Source organism: Ascaphus truei, chromosome 3 (genome assembly GCF_040206685.1).
Source record: "Ascaphus truei isolate aAscTru1 chromosome 3, aAscTru1.hap1, whole genome shotgun sequence".
NCBI lineage: Eukaryota > Metazoa > Chordata > Amphibia > Anura > Ascaphidae > Ascaphus > Ascaphus truei.
Window position 1 is genome coordinate 142,725,377 of NC_134485.1, and position 17,502 is coordinate 142,742,878.

Below are 17,502 nucleotides of genomic sequence, written 5' to 3' on the forward strand. Positions count from 1 at the left end.
GCGGGCCTTGGCTGTCATTGGCTATCATTGCTTGACTACGGGGTGGGCCTTGGCTCTCATTGGCTCTTGCGGTGTCTGAGTGCAAGGCAGGTTGACATCATGATATACACACAGAGAGAGGGGAGATACATATATGCCCCGAGTATGCACAAACTGTGGAAACCTGGCATCACTCCAACAAGCCTTGAAGAAGGAGAGAACCTGCCTGCTGCTGCTCCGTTGTGTTTCCGACTAAAAGGTATGCAGCAGCACCCCTCCTCCCCCACAGCAGGCAGGAAACAAAACTTAACTTTCACAACTAACAATTGCACTGCAAGCACTTTTGGACATTGGGACTGTGTCCACCTGGTCTCTCTGCACCCCTTAGTCGATCTCTGCCCCCCCATGTCATTTTCTGCCCCCTCCCCACCTGGTCACTTTTTGCCCCCCCCCCCAGTCGCTTTCTAATGCCCCCGATTGCTTTCTGCCCCCCTGCGGTTGTTTTCTGCCCCCACCCTGGTCACTTTCTGCCCGCCCTGGTCGCTTTCTGCCCCCCCCCCCCGGTTGCTTTCTGCTCCCCTCCCTGGTCGCTTTCTGCCCCCCCAGTCGCTTTCTGCCCCCCCGGTCACTTTCTGCACCCCGGTCACTTTCTGCCCCCCGTTCGCTTTCTGCCCCCTGGTCGCTTTCTACCCCCCTGATTGATTTCTGCCCCCCCGGTTGCTTTCTTCCCCAACCTGGTCACTTTCTGCCCCCCCTGGTCGCTTTCTGCCCCCTGGTCGCTTTCTGCCCCTCCCTGTTCACTTTCTGCCCCCCGGTCACTTTCTGCTCCCCCCCACGGTCGCTTTCTTGTCCCCCCATGTCTCTCTCTGCCTTCCCATGTCTCTCTCTGCTTCCCCCTGGTCTCTCTCTTCCCCGCCTGGTCTCTCTCTGTCCCCCCCTGGTCTCTCTCTGCCCCCCCCCCCTCGGGTCTCTCTATGCCCCCCCCTGGTCTCTCTCTGCCCTGGACAAAAGAAATAGTATAAGAAGATATATGGAAATATTTTAAGAAAGGCAAATAAATAATTTATTTCAATTTCATTCAAATATTGCTGTTTTTCATTTTTCACTATAAAAGGGCGGTACGGTCCCTCGCCCCCATCTCTCTTCTCCCCCGTCTCTCTCCCCCATCTCTCTTCCCCCCCCGAGAGAGAACCTGTTGCTAAAAATGTTGAATCCTACCACTGCTCCCGCCCCCCCAGTGAGCTCTGAAGGGGGGGAATCACAAGCCTCCCGGTGGCCCCCCAGTGAGTCACCACAGCCGAGCTCTGAAGGGGGGGAATCACAACCCTCCCGGCTGCCCCCCCCAGTGAGCCGCCGCTGCCACCTAGCTCTGATGGGGGGGAGGAAATCACAACCCTCCCCCAGTGAGCAGCCGCTGGGGGGGGCGGAGCTGTGATGGGGGGACGGAGCTGTGAACGGGGGTGTAACGCACCTGTGAATGGGGGAGGGAGGAACAGACCTGTAAGGGGGGGTGGAAATCACAGATGTGAAGGGGAGGCAGAGCTGTGAAGGGGGGCGGCCCTATGAAGGGGGGGGGGGGAGCTGAGAACGGGAGGGGGGTTGGCCGGAGCTGTGAAGGGGGGGCCGAATTCAGGTGCAGGGGGGCGGATTGCTGTGAACGGGGGAGAAACAGAAGGGAGGGGAGAAAGGGGAAGGGGGAGGAGAGAGTGGAATGGGGAGAGAGAGAAAGAGAAAGGGGGGGGTAATGGAGAGAGAGAGGGGGGAGCGGAGAGAGAGAAAGAGGGAACGGAGATAGGGGGGCAACAGAGAGAGAGGGGGAGCAGGAAAATTAAATCCCAGGCAATGCCGGGTATATCAGCTAGTTACATATACAGTATAAATATTTTATATTTAATAAGAATTCTGCGTTTGTTTTTAATATTGAATTATTTGTAACATTTGTTTCATCCTTTTTCAAATGTCAATGCTATTTCCTATTGATTTGTACTTTTGGGACAGGATGATTTTTGTTATATGTGTTTATGTTCTGTTTATATGGTGTTGGTTATGTGACATGAGGACCCTATGAGTTTATTTTTCTGGATATAATATATATATTTTTCAACCATGGACATTTTGCTTTTGCTCTCTCTTTTTTAACCTACAGAAACTTGTGCTTTATATTATTGGGTATGCATATGAGTGCAGCCCCTGTCTGGACGAATAGTTGTGCATTAGTTCATTACTGGGCACTTAATGCAGATCCCATGTATGGGAAGGAGAGGCACAGCTTACTGTTGTGTGTCCTGTTACTGCACTCTTATTGGTGCTGACTTCATCGGGGGCAGTGCGCAATTGGGGGTTGTGAACGCACGTGGGTCTAAGTGCCTGCACGGGCGGGCACGCGCCCCAATGACGCCGCATGCAGCCAATATCATCTGTGTAGAGGTCGGGGGCACAGCTCTGAGCTGTGTGTCCTGCGGCTGCTTTTACATTCGCGTGACATCATTGGGGGCGGTGCACGAACAGGGGATTGAGGACGCACGTGGGTGTACGTGCTTACACGGGCGTGCACGCGCATGCGATGACGTCACACAAAAATTTATTGAAGGGATTTTTTCCATCAGCTATATAAAGAGGGTCCCTGATACACACACCATACTCCTTGATAAAGCACTTTGGTCGTGTGAAACGCGTAGGAGGCTTTTCCCCTCCTATTAATGTTTAATAGACAATACATTTTCATATTTTTATACCACCTGTCTCCTTGGGCAGTGTGCTGCTTTTGCCTTTTTTGTTGCTGTTTGGACTTTTATCAGCGGCTGGACATGCCACTAAACAATCTAGTTGGCTCTAGGAGTGGGTAATATCTATTGAAGAAACTATTGCTACTCAGGATTTACTACAAGATTTGGTGAGTTTTGAACTCTTATTATATTTTTCTCCAATGAGGTTGCAGCGAAGTGATAACATCATTTTTTGACTGATGCCTTCAGGAGAATTAAGAAGTATTATGCATTGGCCACTATTATACCCACTCCATATTAGAGTTGTACCTATATGATTCATTTATTGAAGGATTTACAACATATTCCTGAATTGTTGGAGCAGCCACTATTCTCATATCTTGACCTACAAATGTAGCTCATTTAACTGTCCTGGTGCTTGGGGTTCACCACAGGAAAAGAATTGTGGTAAACACTGGCAAAGCTGAACAAGCTGTTCCTTCGCTGGAGATGGAAAAGGAGTATTTTCAGCTGCACGAGGAACTGCATCTTTATAATAGTGGAGGAAAGATTTGCATCTTATTTTCAAATATTCTTTGGTATACAAAACATTAATAATTAATTATTCAAACATAGAAAACTATATAACACTAGAAATAGTGGAAAATAATTGTTCTGGAGGGGTACTAAAAAACTTATTCAGGGTGGGAGCTTGTTATCCTACCTTCAGATGTATTACACATGCTTTGACATTTTCAATATCAATGCTTTTGGAAGGCAACAGTAGTTTTTCTCAATACATACTCTCTCCTAGACCATCAACAATCTGGCTTCCGTACGGCTCACTCCATTGAAACAGCCCTCACTAAAATAACTAATGACCTCCATGCTGCCAAAGAGAGAAGTCATTGCACTCTGCTCATATTACTCTACCTCTCTGCAGCATTTGATACTGTGGACCACCCTCTTCTTCTTCACTTTCTCCATTCTCTTGGTATTTGTAACAAAGCTTTATCCTGAGTCTCCTCTTACCTCTCCCATCATACTTTCAGTGTCTCTTTTGCTAACTCCTCCTCCTCTATCGATCTCTCTATGGGTCTACCCCTGGGCTCCGTCCTGGGACCTCTTCTCTTTTCTCTTTACACACTCTCTCTTGGTGACCTAATCACATCTCTTGGGTTCAAATATCACCTCTATGCTAATGACACACACATTTACTTTTCAACCCCTGACCTTACACCTGCTTTACAGACTAAAGTTTCTGAAAGTCTCTCTGCTATATCATCCTGGATGGCCCGACACTGACTTAAACTTAACATTGCAAAAACAGAGCTCCTCATACTTCCTTCCAAAACTGTCCTTACTACCTCCTTCCTCATTACTGTTGGAAATACTATCATTCACCCAGTAGCCTAAGCATGCTGCCTAGGGTTCACACTCGACTCCTCTCTCACATTATCCTCTCACATTAAATACAGTAGGTAGCTAAAACCGATCATTTTTTAATCCACAGTATTAGAAAGATACGCTCTTTCCTCTGTTGCTTGACTGCAAAAACTCTGACACAGACCTTCATTCTCTCCCGTCTCGACTACTGTAACCTCCTGTTGTCCAGCCTTCCGGCCTCTCACTTGTCTCCCCTACAATCTATCCTAAATGATGCTGCCACAATCACTCTACTCTGTCTGAAATTTGTCTCAGCATCTACCCTGCTGAAACCCCTCTCCTGGCTTCAGTTCAAATCCCGTATCACACACTCAATTCTCCTCCTCACTTTTAAAGCTTTACACTCTTCTGCTCTTCCCTACATCTCAGCCCTCTCCCGCCTTAAACATTTCTCACTGAATTCCCCACACCTCTGGAATGCCATTCCTCTCAATATCCGACAAGCATCCTCTCTATCAACCTTTAAGACCCTACTCAAAACACACCTGCTTAAGGCAGCATATGAGTAGCTCTATGAGTGATAGTTTTACACATATACAGTACATAAATCTTGGCCCCTTGCAGATGCGCTTACCAGAACTCCCTCCTACTATCTCTGTACATCCTTCCTACCAACCAATTCGATTGTAAGCTCTTCAAAGCAGGGACTCCTTTTGCTAAATGTTACTTTTATGTCAGAAGAACATCTCCCCTTTATGTGTTATTTATATTATTTGTTATCTATATAATTGTCACGTGTATTACTGCTGTGAAGTGCTATGTAAATTAATGACGCTATATAAATAAAGACATACATACATACATATTGCTCTGTTCTGCCTAGTATGTGGTTAATAAATATAGAGTGAACTATTTTTGCAAGATTACCTGAGGGCCTCCTTCTTGATATTCTCATGATATTCCATGTGCACTGGTATAAGACAAATCAGAAGATATTACATTCTCATTTACTGTCATCCATAACAGCAGTGTTTCTTTACAGGCTGCATTTCTCTACCAGCTTGAGGCACGCTATTTGCAAAATCAGGTAAGTATTTTTTGAAGTGAAACTTCTTTAGTGGCACCTATTCTGATGGGCTAAAACTGGAGAGATGGAGACAAAATGTGAAACGGAAGTAACGTCACGGCTCCCCCCCCCGCTCCCCCCACACGCCTGCTGTGACATGCGGCGGCGGCGGTGTCCCGGGTCTCCTGCTACAACCCGCTGACTGGCTTCTGGGACCAGGCCCGCTCTCTGTCCCAGCCACGCTCCCAGGTCATTAGTAGACCTGTACGGGCACCTGTACACCATCGGGGGCGAGTGAACGTCCGCCTTTCCCCCCCCCCCCCCGCTCCCCGCTCCCATGCCGCGCATGCGCAGCAGTGATGGCAGCAGAAGAGGCCGTTGGTGTTGGCTCGTGCAAGTACAGACATGGGAATGGGGAGTGGGGGGGTTTGAGCGCGCTGCATCCCCCACCGCACCATCAGAGGGGGAGGGGGGGAGGAAGGGCGCTGAGCGCCCCACACGCGTTACCGTGCCCTTCTGTAACCCCCTCATGGCCCCGTACCTCCGCCGGGGAGCTGGCTGCAGCAGGACACGCAGCTCTACCGGGGGTAGAGAATGGGGGCTGCTCCGTGGTCGTGTACCTCCAGGGGGGAGTCAGGAGAGAGTGGGCAGGACACAGACAGAGAGACATACACACCACACAAACACTGACAGACATACACATACTGACTGACACACATACACACACACTGACTGACACACCACACATACACTGACAGACATACACACACTGACTGACACACATACACACACACTGACTGACACACATACCCACACACACTGACTGACACACATACACACACACTCTGACTGACACACACACATACACACACTGACTGACACACATACACACTGACTGACACACATACACACACACACTGACTGACACACATACACACACACTGACTGACACACATACACACACACTGACTGACACACATACACACACACTGACTGACACACACACATACACACACTGACTGACACACACACTGACTGACACACACACATACACACACTGACTGACACACATACACACACACTGACTGACACACATACAAACACTGACTGACACACATACACACACTGACTGATACACATACACACACTGACTGATACACATACACACACACAGACTGACACACACGCACAGACTGGCACAGCCTGACACACGCACGCACAGACTGACACACGCATGCACAGACTGACACACGCACGCACGCATAGACTGACACACGCACGCACACTCTGACACACGCACGCACACTCTGACGCACGCACACACTGACACACGCACGCACACTCTGACACACGCACACCCCCACCCCACCCCCACTGCTTCCAATAAACATGACCCCGCCAATCAAATTTACTCATGCTCTAAGCAGTAATATTATTATTGTTACTTTATATGTTGCTGACAACACACAAAGAAGTTTCACTTACTATGCGCGTGCACAGCACACACAGTTTTTTTTTTCTATTAATAACCTATGTAACAAATAGCAATCTTTTGTGTAAAATGCATCCTTGGAAGTGTGCTTTGCAGAGTAAAGACCTACCTAACTTCTCTGTATATCTTAGGTTACTAAGTAACAAATCAGTCTTTACTACTGCTGCTCTCTGAGACAGGAATGTATAAAAATGTACAGACTGGTCAATACACAGCACCAGTGAAGATAGATAAAATCAAGGTTGGGTACACATACGTGTACTTATGATTTTCAGCTCTTCTTAGGCCAGGACTCTCCAACTGCAGATAGGCAATGGTCAGATTTACAAGTAAACTGCATCTTTTAAATGCCTGCAACTTTGATGCATACACATTCATCAGAGGAACGCATAATTATATTGGAGCCAGCCAACATAATGCTTACAATGGCTAGGGCACATACTGTAATTGATGTCATATACAGTACAGTATCATTAATTTACTATTATTTCCACTACTTTTTTGTCTCAAGTAGAAGTAGGAATGTTTTTTTTAAATCAAGTTGGCTAGATCTGACATATGTATATTAGGCAGATAATCTAAGACCTGATAATTTAAAAACAAAAAACAAAGTGGACATGTTATAAATGATGCATTCCATTAAGCAGGTCTATTGTGCAACTAATCATTTTACGCTTTATATTGGTCCAAATAACCAATACTCATAGCCACTGTATGTTGAAGTGTAAAAAATAACCCATTTCCCAAGGTGTATTTTCAATTCCACTTCCAAATTTGAAAGTCTGCTGGCCAGTACAAAATTCATTTTTAAAACCTTTATAAATCTCCTTATGATTTTCCAATCTAAAAGAATGCCATTGTATGTTGCAGGGAATAGTACGAACTCAGATCATCGTCAGCATTGTGTCGAACATCATTAACGCCATTGTGAACTACATCTTCCTATTCGTGCTGGGACTTGGAGTCATGTAAGTAAATCAGTGAGGTATCACATTATCATGTCCCGAGGAAAGGTCTCTTGGTTCCTTTTCTGACAATGCTAGCCTAAATCCTGTTCATTAACTATGGTTGTTTGATGCTGTACTTTAAAAGTTCATGGTCTTATCATGAGAAGCAAAATGGTAACTTGAGCAATGCCCATGTTTTTGTCTCATGAAGTTTGATTTTAAACTTTGAGGTTGGTAATATTCTCTGGGGAGAAGTATATCTGGCACACATCTTACTTGAACGAATAAAGTAAATCGCTGGTGCTCACTGGATCAGGGGATGTCCGGCAGGTCCCATGTATAGACACTGTAGAAAAGAAGATCCTGGCACTCGGTCTTTGCAACATGAAGATTTAATCACAGCCAAAAGGTCCAACGTTTCAACTGCACATGCAGTCTTTCTAGCCCTCACCTTGAGAGAGACTACATGTGCAGTTGAAACGTTGGACCTTTTGGCTGTGATTAAATCTTCATGTTGCAAAGACCGAGTGCCAGGTTCTTCTTTTCTACAGTGGTAATGTTCTGTGGCTCAGAAACATACATTAGGTATATAACAACCTCAATATATTTGTAGTGTTTGCTTTTTAAAGGGGAGAGACAAGGGTGGGAGGGGGAGAGAGGGGAGTCAGGAGAGAGAAGGTACTGTAGGTAAATAAAGATGTCACGGAGATAAAGCAAGTTTTTATTAAAGAAAACTCCAACCCGTCATTTTGATGGGCTTTTATGCTTGTTATATTATAAAATAGAGAGAGAGATTCAGTAGATGAGTTCGGTGGTAGCAATATTCCTGAACTGTAGTTTGTATTTGTCCAAACTGCAAGATTGCCCTGTGTGACTTTGCCCACCCAAAAACAAGGCAAAACTTTGTTTCTGAGTCACACTCAGACTTAGGATTTAATGTCTCGACTATTGTTCTTGCATCACCTCCCTTCCCACCATTTTGCAGAGGAGGGAGACACAGAGAGGAGAGAGACACGGAGAGAGACACGGAGAGGAGAGAGACACGGAGAGGAGAGAGACACGGAGAGGAGAGAGACACGGAGAGGAGAGAGACACGGAGAGGAGAGAGACACGGAGAGGAGAGAGACACGGAGAGGAGAGAGTCACGGAAAGGAGAGAGACACGGAGAGGAGAGAGAGAGAAAAAGAGAGGAGAGAGACACAGAGAGGAGAGAGACACAGAGAGGAGAGAGACACAGAGAGGAGAGAGACACAGAGAGGAGAGAGACACGGAGAGGAGAGAGACACGGAGAGGAGAGAGACACAGAGGGGAGAGAGAGAGAGAGACCCTGCCTGTTACCTGGTGAATGTGACTGATTTTTTTTCAACTATATTGTATATGCACAGAGATAACATTAATTAATTAGACTGTAAGCTCTTCGGAGCAGGGACTCCTCTTCCTAAATGTGATTTTTTAAGTCTGAAGAACTTATTCCCATGATCTGTTATTTGTATTATTTGTTATTTATATGATTGTCATGTGTATTACTACTGTGAGCACTATGTATATTAATAGAGCTATATAAATAAAGACATACATACATTCATTATCTGAGCTTTCTCTACTTCTAGTCTCTACTATACCAGTCAATCAGTTCAAGTTGGGTTATTGCTCTGAGGTAAATTGTTGGGTAAATTATATTTAGGTTGGCATAGAGATACCAAGCAGTATGTGGAAAAATGCAGCCACATTATATATGGTACCACACGCAAGCTTAAGCCCTAATGACTTAATGATTCACAAGTTCTACACAATAGCTCCAGTGTTGATCTGTCTTTTGCTTGGCATAGAGATACCACCACCCGACCTGTCATTACTAGTATACCAGTCAATCAGTGTCTGTTGGCTTAACACCATTTGGTTATTTGTTGCCTACTGTATATGTTTGTGTGTGTGTGTACACTGTATTAGCAGAGACATACCACCATCTCACCTGTCACAACTACCAGTCTCTACTAGTATTCCAGTTAATCAGTTAAATTTTGGTTAACACTAAATTAAATCAAGTAGGTTGAAAGAAAGATACCACAATCTGATCTGCCTCTACTCTCTACTAACTCACAGTACTAGTCAGTCCACCCTTTAGGTTTTTTTTGTTAAATAAATCATGACACGGTGTTATATGTCATGTGTTGTTGTTCATCTGAGGTTGTATTTACCTAAATTTAAGACCTGCTAAGGAACAGATGATTGTTATTATGTCCTGATGAAAAACCATATAATTCAAAGAGGGTGTACTTTCTTTTTCACACCACTGTATAATACACCTAGTCACTGTACTGTACTTGCAGAAATAAAGGCAATAGGGGGTGAGTCTATGCTTTGTCTATGCACATGCGTGTCTATGGAACACGTAGGCGGTGCGTGTCATTGAATTTGAATTTGAATTTCAGAGGTGTCTGGCAGGGGGGGCTGAATTTCTCTACACACGAGGGAAAGGCAGACAATAAGTGAGAAGAGACCTTGGCCACTGTTTGGACTGCTTTGTCTTCTACGCATCCATCCAGTCAATATTGTGTCAAATCTCCGAGCACTAATGTACATATTACAAAAGAAACAAGTCACTTTGCATTTGCAATGTTTTGTGGTTGCAATGTTTTTATTTCTGTGAAACACCCATAGAGTAGTATAAAAGTATAATAATGTATACAGTATATCTCTATGTGACCACTACGATTAAAATATATTTAAAAAAATAATAATTTTGCAATGTATATTTGTTTGTTTTTATTCATTGAAAATCCCTGTATAAAAGTGTGTAAAAAAATGTATATGTCTCCATGTCCCCAATACAATTAAAATATATAAAAAAGTAGAAAATATTACACTGTCACTTTGCCTATACTTGCTATACTGTACTTGTAGAAATAACGGCTACAGGCCGTGTGCGTATGCTTTGTCTATGCACATGCAACTCATAGAATATGTGTGTCATTGAATTGGAATTTTAATTTCAGAGAAGATGGCAAAGAGGGGGCTCTGATTTTCTCTACACAGGGAATAAAATATAAAACAAAAAAAGTAGAAGATATTACAGTTTATGTATTATAATGTATACTGTATGTCTCTATGTGCCCGCTATGATCAACATAAAATATCTCTACAGTATTAAAAAGAAAAGGTTGAAAATGTTTATCATTTTTAGACTTCAATTGAAATCTTCTTCTGACTGTCGATTTGATGGCTTGAATTCTGTTAAATAACGTGAGATTATTTAATATACTCTATTAATATAAAAGAAATATGAAATGCTTAAAGTACAGTATGCGCATGCATAGTCTATGGAAAGCATTTGCGGGTCTTTTAATGTAGGCGTATGCATAGTCTATGGAACACATATGTGGGTCATTCGTGTAAATTTATATTTACTTTGATTATACCCGGGCTGAAAATTGGGTGACGGCAACACATTGTTGATGCAAGGGGTATACATCAACAATGTTGTTTGGCCTGTACTGGTAATGGTATTGGGGCAGATATTCGGGCAGAGTCAGGCACTCGGATAGAGGCAAATTGGAGGGATCGGTTCGGGAATGTCTATTATTCAATCTCTTTCTCCATCTAAAGTTGTTATCATGGAACATACCAATCCATGATGCGTGCAGTGCCCAGCACCCGTCCCTCTTGCCGGGGCACAGTGTTATAATAAAGCAATCATTAATGATGCTTAGTTGTGTCAAATTGAAATGTTCCAGTCTTTCTGGTTTGGTGTTTTTGCATAGAATCGGTTCTTCGGTTTTCAAATTCTAGGGGGAGCATGGGAAATGTTCAGCAAAGGAAAAGACAATAAAAAACATCTAAGTGCAGGTGTTTTGATCGTGAAAAAATGCTGCTGTCTTGGCTCATATGCTGTGCCTACTTACAATGTAAATAAATGTTATGTGAGATTCCAAAACCGTGCAATGCTGTTTCAGACGAGATGCACCTCCAAAGCAGGAAGAAAAAATGGAACATAGTGCAGATCAGTAGAAAAGGATATTTATGTATTAAAACATATAAGAACCATACTCACACTTTGTACGGTCAATAAAAGCAATTCACAATATTTATGGAGATCGTGAGTGACCAATCTGCTCACCGCCTCCGATCCGTCTGCGACGTTGGTGTTAAGGACCTTCTCCCCCAGCTGTGGGAGCTTTTGCCAGTATCCCCGTGAGCTCCCTCAAGTCACTTCCGCTTTGGTCAGAAGTCACTTCCAGTTTTCGGCTTACAGGCTTGAACGCGTCTGTGAGAGCTCCTACAACCTCCAACACTCCCACTCAAACGCGTTTCACTACAGAATTGGCTTCCTCAGGAGTATGGCGCCCCCCCCCACTATCTTTTATAGGAGTATCAATAATCACAAAAAAATTTGCATAATTAAAAATATTAGATCTCTGCTTCTAATATTAATAAGATATGAGACCTGATTGAATCACTAAATGGCATCTGTACTTCATACAGTTATAAAATACATGTGTCTTTGAGCTTTGCTTACTCTTAAAGTTTGCCCCCCCTACTATGTAGTTCATGTGATATTCTTGCTTGCTAAAATATTACCATGGTTATGGCCATTTAGCAATTCAAATATTAACAGAGTTGATCCAAGAAGGATCAGAAAGGTTCCCTCTATTTATAGCACTCTATGCTGGATATTAGTAGGCGGACTACAGTGGTCCAACAGATAATTACTGTTATTAGGTCTATTGACCCATTGAAACCGGGAAGATCAGAAAAATAATAAAGTTTTATATAATTCAAATATTGGGTAAAAAACACACATACAGTATATAAATTCATACATTTAAAAAAAACCATAGTGAAGTGGCTATAATAGACAGCCGTCAAAGGTAAGTATATTTCTTTCTATCATAGATTCTGGCTGCTATCTATAAGGATCTATTTCAATTGTATCCAATACTGTTCAGGTCAGCAGATTTAATGATCGCATCAAATAATAAAGCTGATGGGAAAAGGATAATGGAAAAATACAGTGTATACATTTTTCAGGTAAGGACAGATTTAGTCCATCATCATGGAGGTATTTAAGAGGTTATAAGCTCATTGACACTCTGTAATCAGATCTTGAGTGTATCCCATACTTATATAGTAGTATTGCCTAAGTATAATGTCACATACATACATTTAGATGTATATTCTCAGTATGTATAGGTATATTTCTCTCCTATTTAGCATCCAAAGGCACATCTACAGTACATACTCCATAGTGAAGATGTATATCCTTAGTGGTACATTAATTCCCACAATATCATCTCAAAATGGGATAGCATGTGTTCATGAATACATATATACACTATAAGATAAACTCCACATCAAGCTTCTTATACTAATCAAGCTAAGGTCAGTACTTGCGCACCCAAATGGGAGCGCATCCGTCACAATTTGATAGCAGAATAAGACCACAGTGGGTCAAAAATAGCATGGAAGACGCCGTCAATGATACAAGCCTGACTGTGATGATGCCTGTCTGCTGCCTGAATCGAGAGATGCCGCCACATCTGATGATGTCACATGTGACGTCTCACGTTTCTCGACGATCGTTTCACGTGTACACCACGCTTCTTCAGGGGAAGTGGTGTCTCTTCCCTGATCAAACCGGTGAATATTTATACTCTTCTTAGAGACAGAGTCCAGCCTTCCATGACTTATAGAGGTGGGGTCTATGCCCGTGATCCAATCGGGTTCATAGTGTGTTGTGTATTATTTTACTCCAATGTCATAAATCAATGGATCAAAGGATGTTTAATATCGTCCAGAATATAGGCACTAACTGTGATATTAGGTACTGTATGGTAGATGTCATTTGACAATATAAAGGGAGATATCTGACTATAATAGTTTGAGTTAATATCCTTATAGTGGCCATAATAGTACATAGGTATCATCTTTGCGTTTAGAGGCAATGAAATTCAGTGATAATATTTAAATCTGTACACCGATCAGTTCATTGTAGGTAAGTAATATTATATTTGAAACATTATTGTATTTTCCTTATTTATCCTGTCTAATAGTAAGAAAATCAATCAATTCAAATAGGTATATGTGCATGTGTGTCTTATGATTATTGCGTGTAGTTATTATAATATTTTCTACTATCATGATGATTCTAAAGTTAGAATACTCTACACACTTGCAAACATATACATATATAAACATATGTAAACAATAATGTATATCTGATTAATGTATATATATAATCGATGTAGTTGAATAGGGAAAATAATAAAGATAGTAAGGAAATAATGTGTATAATTACTTATATATATGTTCCTATATATTCAGCATTAGTACATGTACATTTGGTAAGTGAAAGTAATAGTGATATATATATATATATATATATATATATATATATATATATATATATATATATATATATATATATATAAATATAAATGAATAATTCAAGTGTAGAAATAAAAAGTAGAACAAGCTAATTAATTGATCTGCCCCTAGCGGTCAATACAGATCAATAAGTGAATTAATTTATATATCTAAGTCCCTGTAGGAGGACGCGCACAGAGGTATGCAATAGAGACTTTTGTAAGATGAAATTACATAAGGCTTTTATTGCGCCTGTTTCTTTAACATAAGAAAATCATCCAAACATATGCAAAAACAGGGTCAATCAAAGCTTCTGTTCCACTTGGGAATATTTCTAGTGAAATCTATGCAGGCCACAACTCCCTGTAGATAAGCATGTCTCCCAGCCCCAAACATATATCTTGATATGCGCAGATATACCAAAAGTCTTATAAAGGAAAGTCTTATCTGTTTCTTGTAGTTGGAGGGAAAGTCTTCTCTCTTCCTGGGTTGCTGCCTTTTCCTCAGGCTATGTCAGCATTCAGGTTTAGAGGTTCTTTCCCCTGTGTCTTGTAGGCAGCATGCAGTTTTCTTCTAGCAGGTTCAAGACATCTGTCCCTATGGTCAGTCCCACAACTTGTGAGACTCAGGAACAATCTCCCTTCCTGTTTCAAGGGCAGGTTTTTCTAAGAAACCTAATCAGCCAGGTGGTGTTGGTTAATTGACTAGCAGCAGTTAACCACCACACTGCTGGATTAGAGGCACATTTCTGGAACAGGGATAACTCCCCTATTACATACCTCCCCTGTTTGTAGGAAGCTCGGGCTTGCCACGGCCAAAGCCCATCCTTCCACTCTCATTCTAGATATCTCTGTGACTTGAATGAGAGTGGATGGAGGAAGAGAACCCTCAGTCCCGCTGGGATTGGAGCCCTTTCTCCAGTTTATTTGTGTCTCCTCCCAAAGGTGCTTGAGATCAACACTCCTCAGTCGCTCGAGGAGGACTTTTTCTAAGTATAGTCTTTTTGCTACGTGCGCGGTCATGAGATTTCCCTCATGTCGGGTGCTCGTCCTATTGTAGGTAGACTGTATGGCAGCAGTTGCAGAGCGTTTAAAAACAGCCCTTTGAGTTTTACGCTCTTGAAGCTGTCTCTCTGCACTTTTTCCACTCACTGGAGTTGCTAGTTCAGCCTCTTTGGGATTAAGTTGCAATTCCACATCCACTTCCAGAGAATGTCCCAGCTTTTCAGCTTCATCAACTAAGGATTCTTCTGGTTTTGATTCAGCACGTGTACCTTCTTTTGTTGCCTGTTGGGTGGCTGAAGGTTTTGCTAGTGCTTGTTTAGGTGGTTCAAATTTTGCAACCTTGTTTTTCAGACGAGCGGTATTCCCAGCTCTCACTGTACCCTTGTCTTCATGGGTTTTTGTGGCTGTGGAATACTGACGCTTAGTCAGGGTCAATACTTGTCCTTGTAGAACTGTAATCTCATCCGCGAGAGATCCCTGTTTTTTGAGTGCGTCTTGCAAGTCTCTTCTCAGGGAATTTTTCTGCACACTTTGCTTTCTCTGAGCTTGCTTCCACATTTTCATTGTATTGTGAAGCACTGTGAATTTCTTTGCTCGGGCCACAGTTACTTGTCTCAGTTTCTGGACCTTCTTGTGCTCCCTTTTGTGTCGTGTCACCTGGGTTCTAAGCTTGGCCTCTAGCGATGCTTTGGTGATGCTCAGGGTAGCCTTCAGTTTCTCATGCTGCTTTGCGGGGACATACTGGGTAATCAGACGATCCTGGAGCACTTGTACTTCTTTAGCAGCCTGCAGCTTGTCTTCCTGCAGAGTTTGCTGCTTCTCCTTGGCCTTCTGGATGTGCGTACGCAGACCTTGCAGTTAGTTCTGCAGTCGGTGCTCTGCTTCACACTACTCATCTTCCAAAAGTTTATTTATTTCTTTAAGCTCATGCAGCTTTTCATTCTATTCCGTGATGTAGTCTGTCAAATGAGAATTTTTTTCTTTCAGTTTTAAGTTTTCTCTTTTTAATCTTAAATTTTCTCCTTTTTCAGTCTCTGTACTATTCAGGGCCTCCTTGCAGTCCGCCTTCCATTTTTGCACATCTGCTTGGAGGCGGGCTGTCTCCTGGCGTGAGACTTCCATCTCCAGGTTTAGGTTCTGAAGCTCCTTCTGAGAGACTTTGAGATCTCAGTTAAGATGGAGGATAGTTTTCTTTGCAATGTCCAGCTCCTCAGGGAAACTGTGAAGTTCCTTTCTGGAGACTTCCAGGTCTGTGCGGCAGCTGTTGGTCTCATTATGTGAGGCATCCAGTGCTCTGCGGAGTGTATGAACCTCTTTCTGAGATACGTCCACCTCTGCCCGGACACTGTTGACCTCCTGTTGTGAGGCATTCAGCTCTACGCGAAGAGTGTGAACCTCTTGCTGAAAGACTGTCATCTGCTTCAGTGCCTCCTCATACTTCCGCTTCAGCTTAGCCATCATTTTATCAGATTGGCTCTGCTTTTCATCCATGGCGGAAATAGTAGCGTTTGCAGTATCTAGCTCAGTCTTGAGATCGTCCAATTCTGTCCTGGCCGAAGAGTACATTGCGAGCACATATTTCTGTAGCTTCACGTTATTTTTCTGTAGCTCTGTGTAACCATCTTTCTTTTGTTTCAATTGTTCACGGAGCATATCACAGTCATGCCTGGCATTTTTCAGGGCATCTTCAGGGCTGGTCAAGGGATCAACACTCACTGGTTCCGGCTCCGATTCCCTGGGATGGTTGGTTGAGGGTTCCTCACTGTTGGCACCGGGCAGACACTTCTTTGGGGTACACGACTTCTGCCTTGGGCCCTCTGGATATTCGGTTATCCGCAGGACGAATTCTCCATTTTCTCTAGGCTGCATGGCAACTCGGTCCCGCTCTTTCTCCACAGGATCTCCAGACGTGTCTGTTCCTTCCACGGTAAGTGAAGAATCGCTTTTCTTTACTTACCTTTTTGTTTTGGATGACTCCGTCCCATCAGGAATACTGGGGTCTCCTTCTTTATTTGATATTTCAGCAGCTTCATTGTATACTGCACCGACACACTTTATTCGAGCAAATACCCAGTATGTACCTGGCAGATACCTGGAATGCGCCGCTCCTCACCTCTGACAAGCCCCGTTGTGTTTGCCTTCCCAGCCTGGGTTCATGCCTGGCTGACGGGCGGCTGATCTGTTAAATGATAATGATTAGGATTTAATAGGCTGCAATGCTTCGCGTGTCTACCAGATGGCATAAATTCATGAATTGTAATGCAGTATATATATATACTGTGCAGTATTGCAGCCAGCGGGAATAAAATGCTTCAATCCCTGCATGGAAAATACCTCAATGCACTCGGTCAGAAAACAGTCACAAACCTCAATACACCCGGGTATACCCGAATTCGTGGGACTAGCCGAGCTCGAATAAAGTGTGTCGCCAGTGTACGCCAGGCTTTTCTTGCAGTTGCGTTAGCTGACAGAAATATTTGGTGATCTGCTGCTCCCGCTCTTTCTCCTGCCGATCATATTCGTCATCATAGAGAGCGGTCTTTTCGGTTCGTGCTGAGTT

General features: G+C 43.2%; 1 protein-coding gene across 4 annotated transcripts in view; it reads left to right on the forward strand.

Annotated features, from left to right (window-relative positions):
• The window catches only part of LOC142489216 (multidrug and toxin extrusion protein 2-like), a 524,115-nt gene that overhangs the window by 153,629 nt on the left and 352,984 nt on the right, over window positions 1-17,502 (forward strand). For all 4 annotated transcript variants that reach the window (XM_075589594.1, XM_075589595.1, XM_075589593.1 and 1 more), the window contains 2 exons: window positions 5,113-5,157; window positions 7,499-7,596. In XM_075589594.1, the coding sequence (XP_075445709.1) occupies window positions 5,113-5,157; window positions 7,499-7,596 (143 nt within the window). The remainder of the gene's footprint in view (window positions 1-5,112; window positions 5,158-7,498; window positions 7,597-17,502) is intronic.